At 38.2% G+C, this 18,593-nt stretch overlaps 1 protein-coding gene across 4 annotated transcripts in view; it reads left to right on the forward strand.

Annotated features, from left to right (window-relative positions):
- The window catches only part of LOC145993804 (uncharacterized), a 101,874-nt gene that overhangs the window by 66,962 nt on the left and 16,319 nt on the right, over positions 1 to 18,593 (forward strand). For 3 of the 4 annotated variants that reach the window (XM_083129618.1, XM_083129619.1, XM_083129620.1), the window contains one exon: positions 13,192 to 14,093. In XM_083129618.1, coding sequence (XP_082985744.1) covers positions 13,239 to 14,093 — 855 coding nt within the window. In that variant the 5' untranslated portion in view covers positions 13,192 to 13,238. Of the gene's footprint in view, positions 1 to 4,465; positions 4,542 to 13,191; positions 14,094 to 18,593 lie in introns of those variants that run through there. The other variant, XM_083129617.1, reaches the window with a different exon arrangement.

Raw genomic sequence — 18,593 nt, forward strand, 5'->3', positions numbered from 1 at the left:
TAATTTTTAACATTTTGATTATATTAATATTTGAGTGAACTCTTGGCGTCCTTTAAAAGGATATATTTTTCCAAAGCATTACTATAAAATTCAGAACATGACTTGCAACTTGCAATATGCTTTCCACTGTCGTTAAGTCTAGACGATTTTTTTCTTTGGTCCACTGAACAGTCATCATAGAAAATATGATGTATAAAATGATTTTGAAACTTGAATTCGTTATTTCTTTAGCTAAATACGGGACAAATGGGCGTCCCGAAAACATTTTCCGAGATACCGGACATTTCTTTAAAAAAGGGGACACCTACGGGACGTCTGGCAACGCTACGTAAGATGCAAGATAAAAGTTCAAGAAAATAGCCATTGACAATTTGCCAGGCAATCAGTGACGACGCCACAGGGGGGGCAGGGGGGGCGAGTGCCCCCCCAGTCAGATACTTCGCCCCCCCGTCCGCCCCCGAACTGAAGTTAATGAAATATCGAATAATAAGAGAGTTCATTTGTAAGAGTATGACGATTTTCACTATTTCTAAGTGGTGTATTCTGCATGATATCACTTTTCCTGCTTATAATACCAACATGACTAACAAATATTAGTATATATAGCCTGTGTGTGTGTGACTTTCGTTCAAGATTCGATCGCCTAGCTGGGCATAGGCGATTTCTCATTCATTTACTATATCCTGTAATCGTCCGATTAACCTAAGTTTTAACGAGTTTTAAGAACTGGAAAAAAGCGTTGAATGTTGATTGTTTTAAAACATCACGGACATTCTGAGAACCACAAAACATCATCTGTAGTACGGCCAAATTATTCTAATCGTGGGTCGTTAGTGACAATGCTAATTAGTAAATGACATTCAAAGGAGATTCAAGATTTGGTTGGTTGATTTGGTGTTTTAAGTCCACTTTATACACAGTAAGGCTAATCGGGACTAGACCTACAGTTTAAAGTATCCCCAACGGGTATCGAACCCGGGACCAAAGTTGATCCAAGAAATCCGACACTACATGTCAGTTCTTGTGGATGCATCGCGGGTTCTTACTATTCAAGGACTTGATTTTCGAGATGATGAGTCTGAGGCAAACCTTAACAAAGGGAATTTCTTTGATACTCTTGAAGATAATTCCAAAATAAGGGGATATTATTCGGAAATATATTGAACTTGAACCTTAAAATTCAAATTACACTCAAAATTCGATTTAAAACAACTTAATCTGCGTAATGTCCACACTTATTCTCAGCAAAATAAGCCAGAAAGTGGAAGAGGCGAAAGTATTCGCACTGATGTCCGATGAAACAAAAGACATTGCGAGAAAGGAACAGGACAAATATTTGTATCGCAGGCAGGTAAAAGAATGCTTTTTAGGATTTGTCCCTCTTCAAGCATTAGATGCAGGTTCGCTCTTTCCCGTACATATCAAAATCAAAGAACTTCTTCCCAAGAAGTCCATAAGTGCCTGTAATTGTGTAGCACAAACATACTTTGGAATGGTAGAGTAAGAGGTGCACCAGGGTCAGAATATTTCTTGAATTATGAGATAACTGTAACCTTTTTTTTAGATTTTTATTCCTGTGAAAACATTTCCATGAAATTTGAAACTCAGATTTTGCCCAAAACTCTTCAGCGTTACGAAGATGGATTTCTTCGAAATCCTAGGAAAGTATAAATTGACATTTCACAAGGTTCACACTCTAGTTGTATTCTCTGTAACAATTCCAGTTCCCAATGCAGCGTGTGAAAGAACCTTTTCGTGTTTGAAACCTTTGAAAATCTTTGCTCGAAACAGGATGCTGGATACCAGCTGCCTCATTTGTCTGTCCTTGGTATTGAGAAGAAATGTCAAGTCCTGGACGTACCGAAGGTAGGCAATGTGTTCTCCAAAGCACATGCAGCCCAATTCTCCTACAGGAGAATTGCATTTCACTAAGTGGCTTTCTTTGTTTCTAATACTTAAAAAGGTAAATTTCTTCCAACGTCATGTTTATTTTGAAAGAAAATTAAACTCTTCCAAAAAAATTTTTTTTCGGCATTTATATTATTATCTTATAACTTCAATATTATTTATATCTGTAGTTTCATCTCAAGAAAGATTAATTATAAAATTATAAATGTCTTCCAATACTGAAATAGGCCACTAGAAACAGCGTAACTTGCGACAGTTCCCACGAATAAAAAGAATAATTAATCCTTTTATTAAAGCGAATCATATGGAGATAAACTCGTAATCAAGAAGTAAATTTAAGCAGTAAACGTCCTCTCGGAATAAAATACAAGATCAAAACACCATACATGAATATAATTATAGGCCTAATAATAATAATCATTATTATTATTATTATAAGCATTATTTTATATTTATATATAATGTTTTCGGGCGCTTTAATGTGACTGCCCCCAACAATCTTTTGTCGCCCCCTCTTTCGCCCCCCAGTCATTTTTCCCTGGCGCCGTCACTGCAGGCAATACTTGTGATTCCCACTGTACGGCAGAAATTTCTGACTGAAATATATTAAAGGACAAGGAAATGAGCTTCAAATGTCCGTTTTGAGGCTGGTGTGTGTTTGTTTCTAAATGCACAACTGCTCGGCCTTTCCGCTTTGAAACGTGTGTAGCTTCCATGCATGTCGAAATATGGCGATATCAGTGAGTCGAAAGCGCGCTGGTAGACAACTGATAATAAAAAAGTAGGACGTGTGGTCAGAAACCGTTCGTTTTCAAATAGCGATGTGCTGCTTTGAACATGCAAGGACCGAAACGATAGTTTATTTTATATTTATAAAGTCGGTTAATCCTTATCAATTAGCTTATCTATTCTTTCCTGTGCTTAACGTGTAATTTTATTTTATTCTAAATTCGTATTGTTGTTAGATAATCTTATCTATACGATATAGTATTTGCTTAATACATTGCTTTCATTGGAATGAACATTTACGTACAAAGGTACACTGCGAACATCCATTTACCATTTTTAAGGTCGTGTTGTTTATATTTTTAAAATATGTTTTTAATCCATGGCGTACGTAGTTAATTAAGATTTAATTTTAGAAAACGTGAGACTTATTTATAATATTAAATACTTTTTCCTTATTTTATGTTTTTTTTATCTCTCTATTAGTTACGGCGATTAGGGTAAATTGTTAAAATATATGAACAAACACAGTGTAATGTTTGTGCCTTACCCAGGATTCAAACATAAGTCGCAGTTCAGAGTCAATTTAATATCTTAGTTCTTCATTAACATAAGAGCTTTTGCAAAGACCCTCAAATAAAAAAAAATACGCCCTGTGTGAATTTTGTATACCCCCCAGTCTAGGTGGAGTCAGAATGTATATAGTTTATTTTGAAGGTTTCTGTATATTGTAAAAATCAAAATTATTACCGTAGTATAATGTTGACTCTGATGCAAACCTCATTAAAACCCATTAACATAATTACCTGAATGCTTAATATACAACATTATTCAATGCTATGAATGTTCTACGGTAAGTTGGAATTGTAAAAATGTAAGAGGAAAACTACAGCTCCGATTTTTTCTAATGCTCAATCGAAAAATTTGGCAAAGTGTCAGCATAAAAGCATAAAAACATGCTACAATTGCGAATTTAAAGTTCCTTTAAAGATCATCGCTAGAAGAAGTAATCGTGTTTATGAAATCCCCTATCGAATGCAAATTTTTATTCGTCTTTATTGCGGTATGACTAAAAATAATCATAAAAAAACATACACAGTCTAACGCAGTGATGCATTTACGATTTAATTTGAATGATCTTTTTTGTAAAACAAGAAAAACACAAATGGGCATGTATCCAAAGTTTGCAATCGCACATCAACAAAAATTAGAAATTTTGATGTAACTATATTTTTTCCGGTTGGAGAAAATTGGGGGGGGGGGGGGCTCAAACCTCATGTAACCCCCTCAAATATTTCCCTGGCCTATTATTAGCATACTCTAATCTCTGCTTAAATCTGCATCTTACTCGTTTTTGTTCTTTAGTGTACTTCCACAATTTTTCGTTCAATAGGATAGAAAAGACGGCTTACAAATTTTGTACACTGTTTTATGGACTACAAAACATGAAACATTCTGAAGGAATAAAAGCAAATTTGAACCCTCAAAACTTGACGCCAAATAAGTTACTATCTTTTTAAATTATTACAAGTTTCACTCTCGCGGAATAATTTTAGTACGATTTATAAAATATGAGAAAGTAAATAATAGACACTTCGCTATTCGGAACGCACGAGTTTGAAAGCGCGCTTGATTCATGGCGTAAGGGCGGTGCTAAATAAATCAGCATCCTAATTTGTCAACATCGCACAGATTCTCCGATCAATCGACGATTTGGTTGGCCCGCGTAAAATGTAGACGAGCACGTCGAGAGATCCCTGAAGGCAGGTCGTAAAATCTGCTCGCGAAACAGCCAGAAGATGGCAGCACCTCCGAGTAGTAGGTAGGTGGGAGAGAAGGTTGTTGACCAGCAGAGAGGAAGGCTGGAGTGGTTCGGTTGGACGAGGTAGCAGGTGGGTTTGCTCAAGGTGAGTAGAAAATGTGGAAATACACAACATACATCGTAAATGTTTTGCAGTAAACGTAGGTTATTGTGAATTGAACGTGTGTATCTCGATTTAGGCTCCCGGAGCGCGTCGGTTTCCTCGCATCGGCGTATCTTTAGCGGGCATGAATTTTAGGGCGTGTATGTCGTGACTGGTTCCTGGAACACAGTCCCCGACTGCCATTAGGGTTGCGTTGCGAAAAGTTGTTCCGTTGACCTTGACAACGTAAAGGGCTGTTTTGGTGTTTGTTTTCGTGGGAAAATATCCCAGATGATTTGCCAATGTGTGAGAGAACTTGTCTTGAGGTGAAAGCAGGGAGTAAGTAGGAAAATTAATGGAGGCGGCGCTTAAGTTGGGCGTGTAACATGTCAAGCGAAAGTAGCCAGCCCTTGTACGAGTTTCTTATCCTATGAATATGAAATAAAATTCTACATCTGATGCTCACTTGACAATGAGGTGCGATAGTTTACCATTTACCAGTAAATATATAATGTAATTAACATATAAATGGAAACAATTTGCATGTTAGTGAATTTTCAACGCAGCGATCGACGTATACATGTTTACAGATTATGGTATAGTGTTGTATGAAACTTGTCATTCGTTACGCACGTAAAATGAAAGCTCACTGCTGATGTCGAAACGATCAATGCTACGGGTAGTGTGTTGTGCGTGCTGCTGCGTTACGTAGTTCTGAGAAGTAGGCTAATGCTTTACGGGAGGACTCGATTTCGCTTGTTCGATGTGTGTATTGTACGCACGTAACGTACATTACATTTAAATTACTTGTACGTAAACTTCGGTAATGCTTTCGTTGTGGTGGTAATAACATTTACGCATGCTTTATTAAATTGTTCTTATTCGTGCCTGTTCCTATCCGAGTTGCCGCAATTTCAATTTTTCTTGTCGCACTGGGATATATTAGTAAAGGATGCACATGTATGCCAACATTTTCTTTTAAAAAACAAAGTATTTTGGTTTTGTATGGCTCAACTTTGTGACGGACTTCACCGGTGGCTGAGCATGCTCACGGGCGCAATTTCGTATCTTGACTTGCGCATGCCTATTTGAGTGGTAGGATCCTTATCCCTCTCTTTTTCTAGCGTTCCATGTAGCATTTCTAAAATTATGAAAAGAGTCTTTGCTCCATCATGAACGCAATGGTGATATGAAGTTAGTTGAATTAACTTGGAAAATATCCGAAACTAATGTTTTATTCGTCAGTTGATAATATCAGTTATGTAACATCAATCACCACACCGGTACGTGCAACATTTTTTAAATCGTTTTAAAAGTATTGTGTAGTGTTATTTATTGCGTTTACAGGCAATTTATCGGACGTGGGAAGTAAAATTCCAAATTCCGTGGCGTTGAACAAAAATAAGAACTGAATTCACGCACGGAACTTCTCAGCGCTGAAGCCGACAAGCGAGAGATGCGTATGGCCTCAATCCCACTCGTCTTGTGAGACTTTGTACAATGCGACGAGAATCTTCATAAACAATTCTATCAATACTTTGAGCGTGATGTGTACCTGTATTTGCTTACTTATTATTATTTTGCGCACCTACTCTTGTAATTAGCATATTTCCCTCCCATTGGCGATCGATTTTAGGTTTTTACTGTAGTAATTACCGATAGTTTGTGTGTACGTAGTTGTCGATTGTTGTAGATATTTTGGAGCGAACAGTTAGAACGATCCGAAAACTCGCAGATAGTTTTCTACCAAGAAATTGATAATGGAAATGAATGAATCAAGATGCAGACGGAGAAAATTATAATTTAGAAATTACTTATCCGAAGTTGTGCTTATGCCATTCATACCCGTGCCGAAGTCCGTTGATTTTCATGTAGACGAAAGAGATGGTAGAATATTACATGGGGGGTACTTTAAATTCCAAGAAAAAAACTTTGGGAACATTATGTAATGTATTGATACCGGATATGGAAACTGATTATTAATCAAGAAACTCCATCTGAAAAATTCAAATATCATCTGGTTTGTATATTCTATTTTTCGTTCCGTAGAGCGAACTTCGCGCGGCAGTATTTTTGCTGTTAAACTTTGACTTGTGCAATTTGCTTTATACATTTTCTCGAAATACGTCCATCTAAATCCACCATAATCTCTCACGCACATTCGGTAACTTCGCGCTTGTAGTGAGAATTAATGTATCGTAACTTATTGACAGCTCTAGGTGAAGAAAAATAATCTGAAAAACTAGAAAAAATACTAGAAACTTTGGCGTATCTGCGCGCGCTCGCACGTTATCGGCTCTGCATAAAAATGATTGTGCGACAGGGAGCGAATTGACAATATAGAGAAAGTCTCCAATTTTGTCAATTCTTACCCAGATACGTCACCAGGAGTGCATAAGAAGTGAGTATAAGAAGTAGGAAGTGAATTACAGACTTTCTCTGTATTGTCAATTCTTACCAATAATCTCTCACGCACATTCGGTAACTTCGTGCTTGTAGTGAGAATTAATATATCGTAAGTTATTGACAGCTCTAGGTGAAAGAAAATAATCTGAAAAACAAGAAAAAATACTAGAAACTTTGGCGTATCTTCGCTCGCACGTTATCGTCTCTGCATAAACAATAATTGTGCGACAGGGTTGTGCATTGTGTAAAACCTGTTTTCCATAGACTGCGGCGAAATACAACTTTATGGTGTAGATTGGAGGTGCCTTCAAATGCTATTTCCAGCGGTCAAGTGAACATGAACAGCATCCGCGAGCGAGTGAAACGATGGGGAGGGAGACGCTTGGTCGACTGGATTACACACGTATGGTTATTTGTTATAAAATAATACCGCATGTTGTGAAATCAAATTCCTGAAGAACTTGTGTGGATTTTAAAAAAATAAACTAGTTTTCTAACTAATGGCATGCGACTGTTGATTTAGCATAAGTGAATACGGTTTCTTTCACAAAACAATCATGTTGGAAGGATATTGATAGATAACTGGAACTTTAGATTCACGTGCGAAATTTCTTCATAGCCAAAGTTGCTATGAACATGTACATTACAATGTGTGTAATGTACTTGTCACTTCAGCGGTGTATGTGCTTTTGTGCACACACCCCCAAATGTACGTAACTTCATCAGATAGTAAATAAGACAGATTCTAGCTAACTTGTAGATTCCTTTGGTTTTTCCGTCATCTATTAATCAGTTTATCATTTATCCAAGTGCGTCGCCTGATAATGTTTGCATGAGCATGTGAACACTCATGTATATGTCTTAAATTACGTACATATTAAATGCACACACACACACACACACACACACACATACGTATATTTATTCGAAAAATACACACTATTTACTCTTGATGACTTCTTTCACGTCTGATAACATTTTTAGATAGTTGGTAACACTGACTCCTACCCTGTTCCACGGAGGGAGTTGAACACAATTGCTGTGCATGTTGCCTAGAGCTGACAGCTAAGGGCCTGTTGGCCACTATACTCTGAAGATGTTCACTTCGCTGTGCGAACACTGATGCAAGCGACAGTACTTTCTTACATTCGGCACCGGAGTGCAGCATATACTAGCGAGAATTCGCTAAACCTGGTGGATTTTAAGGGGGAGAGGGACAATTTCCCCTACGTCCTTCTTGTATAACTTCAAATATAGCGTGATTTTGGAGGGAAATTGTTGAAAATATAAATTGAACTGTTATTCTCACTTTTTCAATTGAAGATGAAGTTACAAGGGATAGGAGTAAATTTGCATTCAGTACAAAAACATTATTGTGAACACTCATATGCGAACCACATGCGACGCCACTGCATTTATCTACACCATCACGATTAACCTGAAGAAATAGAAAAGTGGATAGCATGATATATTCATCCACCCACTATCTATGTGCATGGTTTTTGTAGCTAACGTGAATGGTTTGTGGGGCTCCCGTGCATGGTTTTTGGGGCTAACATGAATGGTTCGTGGGGCTACCCGTGAATAGTTAGTGGGGCTATCCTGAACGGAAAGTGTAAAAAGAAAAAGGTACTTACCCGAAGAGATGCCGGTTGTCTGCAAGCAAGGTTTTGAACGATAAACATATTTTACACTATCTACAAGTTTTTGGAACCTGTTCTTCTTCATGCACCATACACACGCACAATGCAAAGAAGCAATCATGACGCAGAACGCAAACGAGCAAAGCACACTCATTCACAACACTGACATAAAGACGAGCCTGCAGTGTTTTTAACTCCCATCGGTTACCACCAAGAGGCAATAAGGATGTAAAGTAGAGTAGAGTCTAGCCTATAGATATGTTGCCACGAACCATGCACGGGTAGCCCCACAAACAATTTACAGTTAGCCCCAAAAACCATTCACGGATAGCCCCACGAACCATTTTCGGTTAGGTTAGGCAAGCTTAGTTAAAATTTTCTTCCTAAAACAATGCGAAACGGCTGTAAAAAAAATCCACTTATATCGGCTTTTTTCCCTATTTCCACACGTGACCCCCGCATTTTAACAACAGATTCGTGATTAGAAGGCCAAATTTAGTTAGTATACAAAAAATTAACGAAATTAGAGACATTCTCTGTATTCTTAACTCACTCCAAATAAACAAGTCCACCTTTAAATTTTCAAATCTAATTAGGTTTTTGCAAAAGCATACAGGATTTTTATATTTAGGTGTATATATGCGTAGTTTTACGAACGAAAATGTAACCTCGTGTCATTGTTTCTAACCACGCCTTTGTTTTACAAGAAAATGATATATGATGTTCAATTTTAGTACGAACCCTATTTTTTCGATCAATTTAGGGGTGAAATGAATGCTAATGGAACCTAACAGAACAGGCCTAACGTAACCTCGTGTGAATGGTTCGTGGGGCTACCCGTGGATGGTTTTGGGGGCTAACGAACAATGTTTCATCAAAATGTACAATTTCCAGACGTGACCCCCGGTTTTTTACAGCAGATTCGTGATTAGAATGCCAAAATTAGTTAGTATACCGAAAATTAACAAAATTACAGTCTTTCTCTATATTGTCAATTCTTACCCAATATAGCTACTAATGAAATCATTGTTTTTATTATTGATTTAAATCTTGTCAATTCTGGGGGTGGAACCATTTTGGTAATGTAGCTGCAATGTATGGCATTTTGTTTTCATGGTAGCACTGCAGTAAAGCAAGTAAATAGAAACTTAGTAGAAGCTTGCAAGGACTTTAAAAGGAGTTTAATATAGTTGAATGGGATAAATGTAATAGCCTGTTCATTGGGAGGTCACAGTACATGCTATTTAACATTTATATTTCTGGAATTCTTTCCAAAACGAAAATCTGTTTGTAATATTATAAAATATAAGATTAGTAGAGCTTGGGTTTTTATGTAATTACTGGTAAATATTTTTTCTTAGCACTATTTAATTGTTCAAAAATATAAAACGTTGCATTTGTGTAAAACAAATTGGTGCTACTGACGCTGTGAAGTTTTAGAGCACTGCTAGTTCCTGGTAAATGAAATATGTAATCTGCCTCTCTGTATGTGTGACAGACAGAGAGAGTGAGTGTGGGTGTTTACATAAAGCTATAGCTAAATTTACGTCATTGCATATTTTGTGATATTTTTTCTTGTGTGAAAGTTGAAAGGGAGAACACTTCTCCAAGTTTCTACCCTTTGAGTAACTTAAAACTTAAATTGGACACTTTTGTATAGGGCTGAGCCAATACTTACACCGATATATGCTGTAGCACATGATAGGTTGAGTTGGGGTAGTGGGGTAATTTGGGGCATTTTTAAAAAGTTTGAGTTATACAAAACCTACTTTGCAGAATGTAATGAAATTTTTACAGTTTGTTGGTTCTAATATTTTGAAGACCCTCACTTTTTAACTGTTTTCTAGGTTAACCCATCGAACCTAAAAAAATGTTTTTCAGGTAAAACTGGACAGTGCAGTTTCGAGGGTCAGTGTTTAACTGTGCTCACAACCATACAAACAACACCCAGGACAGTTTAACTTACACACTTTTTACATTTGAGGGTTAACCTTCAAGATAGTGTTTGTTTCCCTGTGCTAGCCCATTACATTTTGTGCAGTGAAGAAAAGTTAAAAACTGGGGTAATTTGGGGCAGTGTAAAGTGGAAACTGCTGGGAGAAAACATGAACTCTTGTCTTAATTTGGTTTTCTAAAGTTAGAAGTGTAAATTTGATTGTATTTTTTTTTATATTAAAATTTGAAGTTTAGTTAACAAAATAGGAGGGTTGCTGGAAAAGTTTCTGCAAACTACCACCAACAGTGGCGCTAGTGTTCCACTATTATAAAAATCGGAAGAATAGACCTTTTTAATGTTTCAAATATCTTTGATTGTTTGTTTAAGCGTATTTCTTTATTTTTCACAGCAGTTTGAAGAAGTAGTTTCGTGTGAGAAATGTAAATTTCTCATGAACACTTTCAGGCAATGAATTTTTTATGATTTCAAATGTAGTTTAACACCGAAACAATGAATCGAGCGACCTCATTTGGCTTTTGGGGATGAAGCACCATCCAATAGCACTGTGTACAATTGGTTTTCCGAATTCCAGCGTTGTCGCACATTTCTCAGTGATGAATTCCATGAAGGTCATCCATCCACGTCTGTTGTTGCTAGTAATGTTGATGCTGTGCGTGAAATGATTGAGAGAGATCGACATGTGACATACCATGAGATTCAGGCATCCTTGAACATTGATATGAAATCAATACATACGATTTTGCATGGTCATCTGAACGTACGGAAACTTTCAAGCTGTTGGATCCCTCTCAACTTGACCGAAGCTCAAAAACAGGCTCGTGTAAATTGATGTAAAGAAATGCTCAAAACATTCAACCAAGGCAAGTCAAATTTGGTGTACTACATCGTTACAGGGGACGAAACTTGGATCTATTCATACGAACCAAAAACTAAACAGCAATCCACTGTTTGGGTGTTTCAAAGTGAGCCGAAACCAACAAAAGTTGTTTGTTCGAGGAGTGCTGGCAAGCAAATGATTTCTTGTTTCTTCGGTTATACGCCAGTTCCCACTCAGCACAAAACTGTTGAATTTATGACTCATTGTCCGTACTCACCTGATTAATCACCTAATGACTTCTTTTTGTTCGCACACATGAAAAATAAGATGCGTGGCAAGCGATTTGTGTCACCTGAAGCAGCTGTTGACTCATTTTGAACAGCGGTTTCTGAGATATCAGCTTTGGAGTTGAAAAACTGCTTCAAAATTGGTTTGAGCTTATGCAAAAGTGTATCGATCTTAAGGGTGAATACTTTGAAAAACAATAAAGCCATTCCTTGAATTTCACATGTCTTTTTTCATATTGATTGCAGAAACTTTTCCAGCAGCCCTCGTAGAGCTGTAAAATGTGCCACATTCCTTTTTCATATAGGGTTCCCGGTTTTGATACCTGGTGGAGGCACATAGTGGTTTGGATCCCACTTTAAACTGTATGTCCAGTCCCGATTAGCCTTACTGTGCATAAAGTGAACTTAAAACATCAAATCAATCAAATCCTTTTTCATATAGTCTTAGTACCTATATGTTTATCAGTTCATGACTTGCTAGTAGGCCTAACGTAATTTTCTAGCATTTAAGAATGTTTGATGTCTAGTTTGTAAGCTGTTTACACCACAATGTTATTAAAAGTCTGAAATTATTATTTCATAGGTTACGTTGTTAGACACTTCTCAATAATTTCCTTTCTTTGTCATCAAAAACTCATGGAAGAAAACCCTTGTTACATAAATATTTTTTATTGTCTCACTGTAAGCAAATAAATGACATTGAATAATATGAATTATGTCTTTTACTGTCTTTTTGCCCACAGTACCCTCCAGATGGGGTAATTTTGTGCAGGGACTGAACTACAGAGGTGAAAAGTACAAAAAATGAGAAGTGCCTCAAATTCCCCCAATCCTGGGGTAATTTGGGGCAGGGTATAAAACTGTGTACAGAACATTTACTATACTTTTCAAGGCAAAAACAGTCAGAATGTACTCTCTGACATTCCAATGTATAAATAGAACTGAGAAATGTTACTATTAGCTATCTGTCTCAAAGGTATTTCAGTTTTTTTAAAAAAAGTTGTGAAAATTGCCCCCAATTACCCCGACTCACCCTATATTGTAATCAGCCGATATCAGTGGTATTGGTATCGGAAAGTATCGGTTGGTTTTTGCTGGCTGATACTTTCCCAGCAATTTGACCGTTGACGGAATGTTCGAAAATGCCATGCGACACTTTGGCTGAGTCTAATTTATCTGGAAGGTATGCAAAATTCAATGCTTCAATTAATTTTGTACCAATATTATGGGGAAAAATATATTTTGTTGATTACGTAACAGGTATTTTTATATGTTTTAATGTAAACATTATATGTAATGTTTTAATATTTTAAAGCAAATTTCTGATAAAATAATGGTTACAATTGCAGAGGATTACCCACCCACTAATATTTATCAGTATTGTGAACAACTTTTAATTGTTACAATTTTCAAGCATCGCTATTGTTGGGAATCGGTAAGAGTTTCGCTATCTGTTCAAAGTGGTATCGGCTCAGCCCAATTTTTTGTGCATAAATTGTCAAAATAGTTGACCCTGACATGGATATTTCTTTTTTCTTTCCAGATTTTTACTACCTCATATTTTTAACCCGGTGGAAGGTGAAGGTGACAATGGGGAGCACAACACAACAATACTGCCTTCGTTGGAACAATCACCGGTCTAATCTTTTAGCAGTGTTTGACCAGTTGTTACAGTCTGAATCTTTCACTGATGTCACTTTGGCATGCGAAGGTGCTTCAGTCAAATGCCACAAGATGGTGCTGGCTGCATGCTCTTCCTATTTCCAAAATTTATTCATGGATAACTCTTGCCAGCATCCGATTGTTGTGTTGAAAGATATAAAGTATACGGAGATCAAGGCCATTCTCGAGTATATGTACAGAGGTGAAGTTAACGTAGCGCAGGATCAGCTGAGCGGTCTGCTCAAGGTAGCAGAAGCCCTCAAGGTCAAAGGTCTCGTCGAAGAGAATGGTCAGGCGACCGCGACTGCAGGAACACCCACGTCTTCGGCCCAGTCCCCACCGTCTGTTACAACCTCGGCGAGCATCTCGAATGTACCCCCGGTAATGCCTCGATGTGTATCTTCTCCTCTTCCGACACCAAATATCACCACTTTCACAAACCCATTTGCCAAGTCTTACATGTACGACAAATCCACCACCTTCAGTGCCAGTATCGACCACACAAGAATGCCTTTGCCCATGTGGGCAGTACCCACATTGCCACTGCCTCCGCCACCGCCAAACATGATCAACAACTATGAGACTGCAGTTAGGGACTTGTCCCCATTGAAGCGCAAGAAACTGTCAAGCATGATGTGCAGGGATACGCCAATCCTCCGGACTGTACTTGGACAAAGCCAGACGTCGGGGAACACAGACTCATCACAACCTGTTTCGCTAGTATGCCATTCGGACAGCCAAGAGAGGGTTCAGTCGAATGGGTCATCTCAAGATACAGAGAAGGTAAGGAGTTTTCTGTTTCAGTTATTTTATGAAAGGTTGATTTTACCCTTTTTTTTTTGGTACCCTGTGTTTTTTTTTTCCAGTCAGATTTCGGAATTTGTCTTTTAAGCCCTTTCATGCATGTACCTGATGGAGAATTCAATTACCTTTCACCTGCAGTAACACCCTTCACTGTTTCACAAAGCAGTTGTGTGGAAGTTTCCATCATTTCACCACACAGAAAGCTTGGATTTGCAGATAGGAACCCCAAATCATTTTGTAAACATCCCTCTTTCGTCTATTTTATGCATCAACTCCAAAATATGCATTTACACAAAGAATTCAGAAACTTTTATGTTCTTTTTATAGTAATATGTATTTTATGTGCTAAGGGTATAACCTGACAAGTTAAGTCCCAATATGCGCAGATCGCTGCGGAGCACTTCCTATTACATCATCCTCCCCACCACTCTTCAACGTACTGGTCTGGCCTTGAGAGCACCAGTGGTGCCCAATTCAGCAAAATTAAGCTAACAAATATGACTAACAATTTTCACTATGTAGCCTGACAGTGCCAGCTCATATTATATCAGTGGTTCATTTTATTTAATCAGGCCTTTGAAAATGCATGCGGTGCACGTATCGTAAATTGTAGTATTACGCATGCACGTTAAAGTTTATAAAGAAGAGAACCTACAGGGCGAATGACTTCATTTTCTGACTGCGACATCTAGCAGTGTCCTGGTTTTTTTAAAGTCGAATGGGGCGGGGGTTCTTTTATCGTACAACAATCACTACGAGAAGGCAATCTGATAACATGCTTGCCTGTGTTCTTTTTTAAAGCATTGAAATGTTCTTGCTCTTTACTCTTGGCTGCATATTTTTGAAATGCAAAAATCAAATCATGCCGGGTCCAACGAAATCCACAATCTGCTCTGGAAAGCCCCTTAGAGGACAGGCCAGAGAAATTGTTTACAATGTTGCAACATATTTGCGAAATCAGAAGGAGTTACATAAACTTAAGTATAATGTTGTCGAATCCACAAGCGCCGCCACGGGAGTATCTAAATGGATGGTTTCTCAAGTTTTAAAAGAAGGAAAATAGTCGTAGGCGAAAGGTGAGTTGAATATTCTGTACTCCGACAGGTAGAAAACAGCCCAGGAAAAAGCAAATACAAATTTCGTTGAAAATCCTCAGACCAGTCCGCTTCCTCCAGGTTGCAACACTGCGAACCAACGTCGCCACCGAGAAGGGAGTGGGGAAATGTTGTGAGAGATGCACAACAGCTATTTGCAGTGTCTTTTTTTTTAACTTGTCAAGCTATAAAATTATGCATTTTTATGTGAAATAAGACTTTGCAGATTATATTGCAGTCATATCGTCGACACTCCTACGGAGTACGTTCGACTTCTGAAGCAAGATTATTTTTTTATCTTAAAATCCGCTTCATAATGTGTAGCAGGCTAAAAATTGAAATTTGAGTAGCATTCTTTGCAGTTTTCAGCATCGTAATATTTCCATAGTACAACTGCTATATCTGTGACATGACAGAGCTATAAGTGTGCATTTTTTCATCTTTCTGCTTGCAAGAAGTTTCATTGTTGTCTTTACGATAAAATGCTTGTTAATTTTTAATATACTTACATTGTATCTCTTGCAAATATACCAGTGGCGATGCTACATAAAGGGCAACCCCTACGTTGCTGCAACCAGACTTGCAGGGTATGCACCCTGTGCGAGGTTAATATATTTCTCCGTCCTGTTGGAGAGAGTTCAATCTCGGCTCTGCCCTGGAGACGTGACGTCACTGACTGACCCAAACATTTACAGCATAGGCAAGGGACGGTCCCCTCACAATGGAAACGTGCAAAATTCGTAGCCGTCTCTGGGCAGTTAAGGAGGTGCCCTGTCCATTCATGTTTCCCTCGTTCACCGTTCAGTGTTTCCAACGCTTGGCAGGCAGTTCATTCGTTCTTCCAGCCTGCAGCAATAAAATAAAAAAAAATCCCTCGAATGCTTTTCTTCGCGCTTGTTCCGGCGACCTGAAAAGTTGACAACACTTTTTATTGCTCAAACTAGTCCCTCGTATTTTCAAAAAGATCCTCCTTTCTTCCCATTGTAATACGGATTTGGATTTGAGTTAGTGTGTGAGTTTGCGTTGCGTTCCGTCTGTGCGTATTGGTCGCTTATGAAATAATTGTTTTTCGCGAGTTTATAGTTACTGTACGCGTTTATTTATTTATTTGTGTAATTGTGTTCCAGCAACTTGACATGCAGAATATCTTCGTAAGTATAAACGAACTTTTTGGGGTACATGGCCAATGTAAAGTGTTGTAACTGAACTTAACGCTGCATCATCTTCCTACTTAGTCATTGATATTAGTGGATACTTGGTGAATATGACATTGAATCATGTATTGGTTGTCCAGCGAAAAGAATAGACTGTTGGGTATATGAGAACAGCGTTGCCGCTTGCCGCAGGGGCGAGTAACGGACTTGCTGGCAGTGAAAGTACAAGACCAAACAAACGTGCGTGGCGCTTGAATCGCGGGTACGTACAAATTGAAGAAATAAGTTCACGGTGAGCTATTATTAAAAACAAGAAACAAATTCACAAAATTACATAAACTGAAAGAATAATTCTTAATGAACTTAATTTTCTCTCACATGTCACTCCAGGGGGTTAATTCCTTCCATTGCAGAATCATCACCAGAATCATTTTCTTCTGTCAGATCATCACTCTCGCTGGAATCTTCACCCAAGTGGATTATTATCTGATCAACGTCATCCTGCAATTCATCTGCATTCCACATTTCCTTCTCTATGTCCATGACATGTTATACGTAATTTTGCCAGTTTTCAACTGTTACTGTCTTAAATTATTCAGTGATTAAATTTTCAATGTATTTAGTTTTGAATGTAGTGTTGTTACACCGCACATAATGCTTAACCTGTGACCACACAAGTTCAATCGGGTTCAGTTCGCAATGATATGGGGGCAAACGAAGCACCGTATGCCCCATCTGTTTTGTCATCTCATCGATCTTATACTTATCGTACTTAATTTTATGAATATTTGTAAGTTCCAGAAGATCTCTCCGTAACATGTCGTCATCATAACGTATGCCATGAGATTTCAACCATTCTCTTAAATCATTCTTCTTCCACGAGGTTGTCTGCATTGGCTCTTGCTTGCGGCTATGATAAGAGGCATTGTCAACAACAATAACAGATCCCGGAGGGAGATTGACGAGCAACTGTTTCCGAAAATACATCTCATACGTTTCTCCATCCATTTCATCATGGACATCTGCTGTATTCTTTTTGCACTGAAACACAAGTCGGGCGTTTTGCAGAAAACCGCGTTCGTTACCCGCATGCACTAAAGCGTATCGCGCTCCGCGAGATGTTGGATTTTTTAAACCTGTGGAAAGACCTGCCAGAAACGCTTGTTTTGCAGTTGTAATTGTCTTGTCTTTCCATTCATAATTGACTGAGGTTCCGGTGTTCACCCAGGATTCATCAGTGTAAACAATATTTCTATTTTCACGCCTATAATTCCTAATCTCTCTTAAATATTTATGGCGAAGAGAAATTAAATCTTCTCTTTCCATTAACATGGATTTGTTGCCCCTTTTCTCATACGAAAAGCCAAGTTCTTTGAGAAAGACATGAAACGTTGATCTTTTAAAATTCGGTAATGTGGAGTCAGAATTAACAGCAACAAGAACAGAATTAAGTGTTGGGGGTTTGTTTTTAAAAAAGAATTCGTGAACTTTACGTCGCACAGCACTTCTGACAAAATCATTATATTTTACATTTCTACTTGTAATTGGCGATCTTTTCCTGGGTCGTTTCTTACCTGGTGTTTCAAAAGGACCTTGAGAAACCTCGCCCCGAATTTTATACACAGTAGCCCGAGAAACTCCAGTTGCTTTCGCCGTCTCGCTGGCTAACCAACTTACACTGCGATCCGGATTTTTCTGTTTTAAATAAACAAAAATATTCATTACTATTTGCCTTTCTTTACTTTTGAGAACCTCACCACGCCTTCTCTTCTTTACACTACTTCCGCTCATATTTCAGTATTAAAACCAACGGTTTTTTACAGCACAACACAACACAACCCAAAGCACAGATCCGCCACGGTCATTCCTCGTCGAAACAAACGGTCAGTCACCCTCTCCTTCCGTGAAATTTTGTCTACCGCGGTACTGGCTGAGGGGGTGGGGTGGAAAGCAGTCGACAACGCTGGGCTCGCCGTTCCCCTCCGTTCACGTGCCCCTGCACAAACAAAATTTAAAACACGCGCTGCTGGAAGGAACTTTTGCTGGTCTGAAAGCTTAACCAGTTCCAGAATAGCGTTTTGCATTCGAAAGAAAAGCAAGTGTGTTCACCTTTGCGCTTAGTAGTGAAAACAATATTTAAAAAGAGGGAGGATGTAGGGAAAGTAAAAGCCCATTTGAAGCAACAGTCTATTCTTTTCGCTGGACAATCTATAGAAACTTTAATATCTACG

The sequence above is a fragment of the Lepisma saccharinum genome, chromosome 10 (genome assembly GCF_977018435.1).
Source record: "Lepisma saccharinum chromosome 10, izLepSacc3.1, whole genome shotgun sequence".
Lineage (NCBI taxonomy): Eukaryota > Metazoa > Arthropoda > Insecta > Zygentoma > Lepismatidae > Lepisma > Lepisma saccharinum.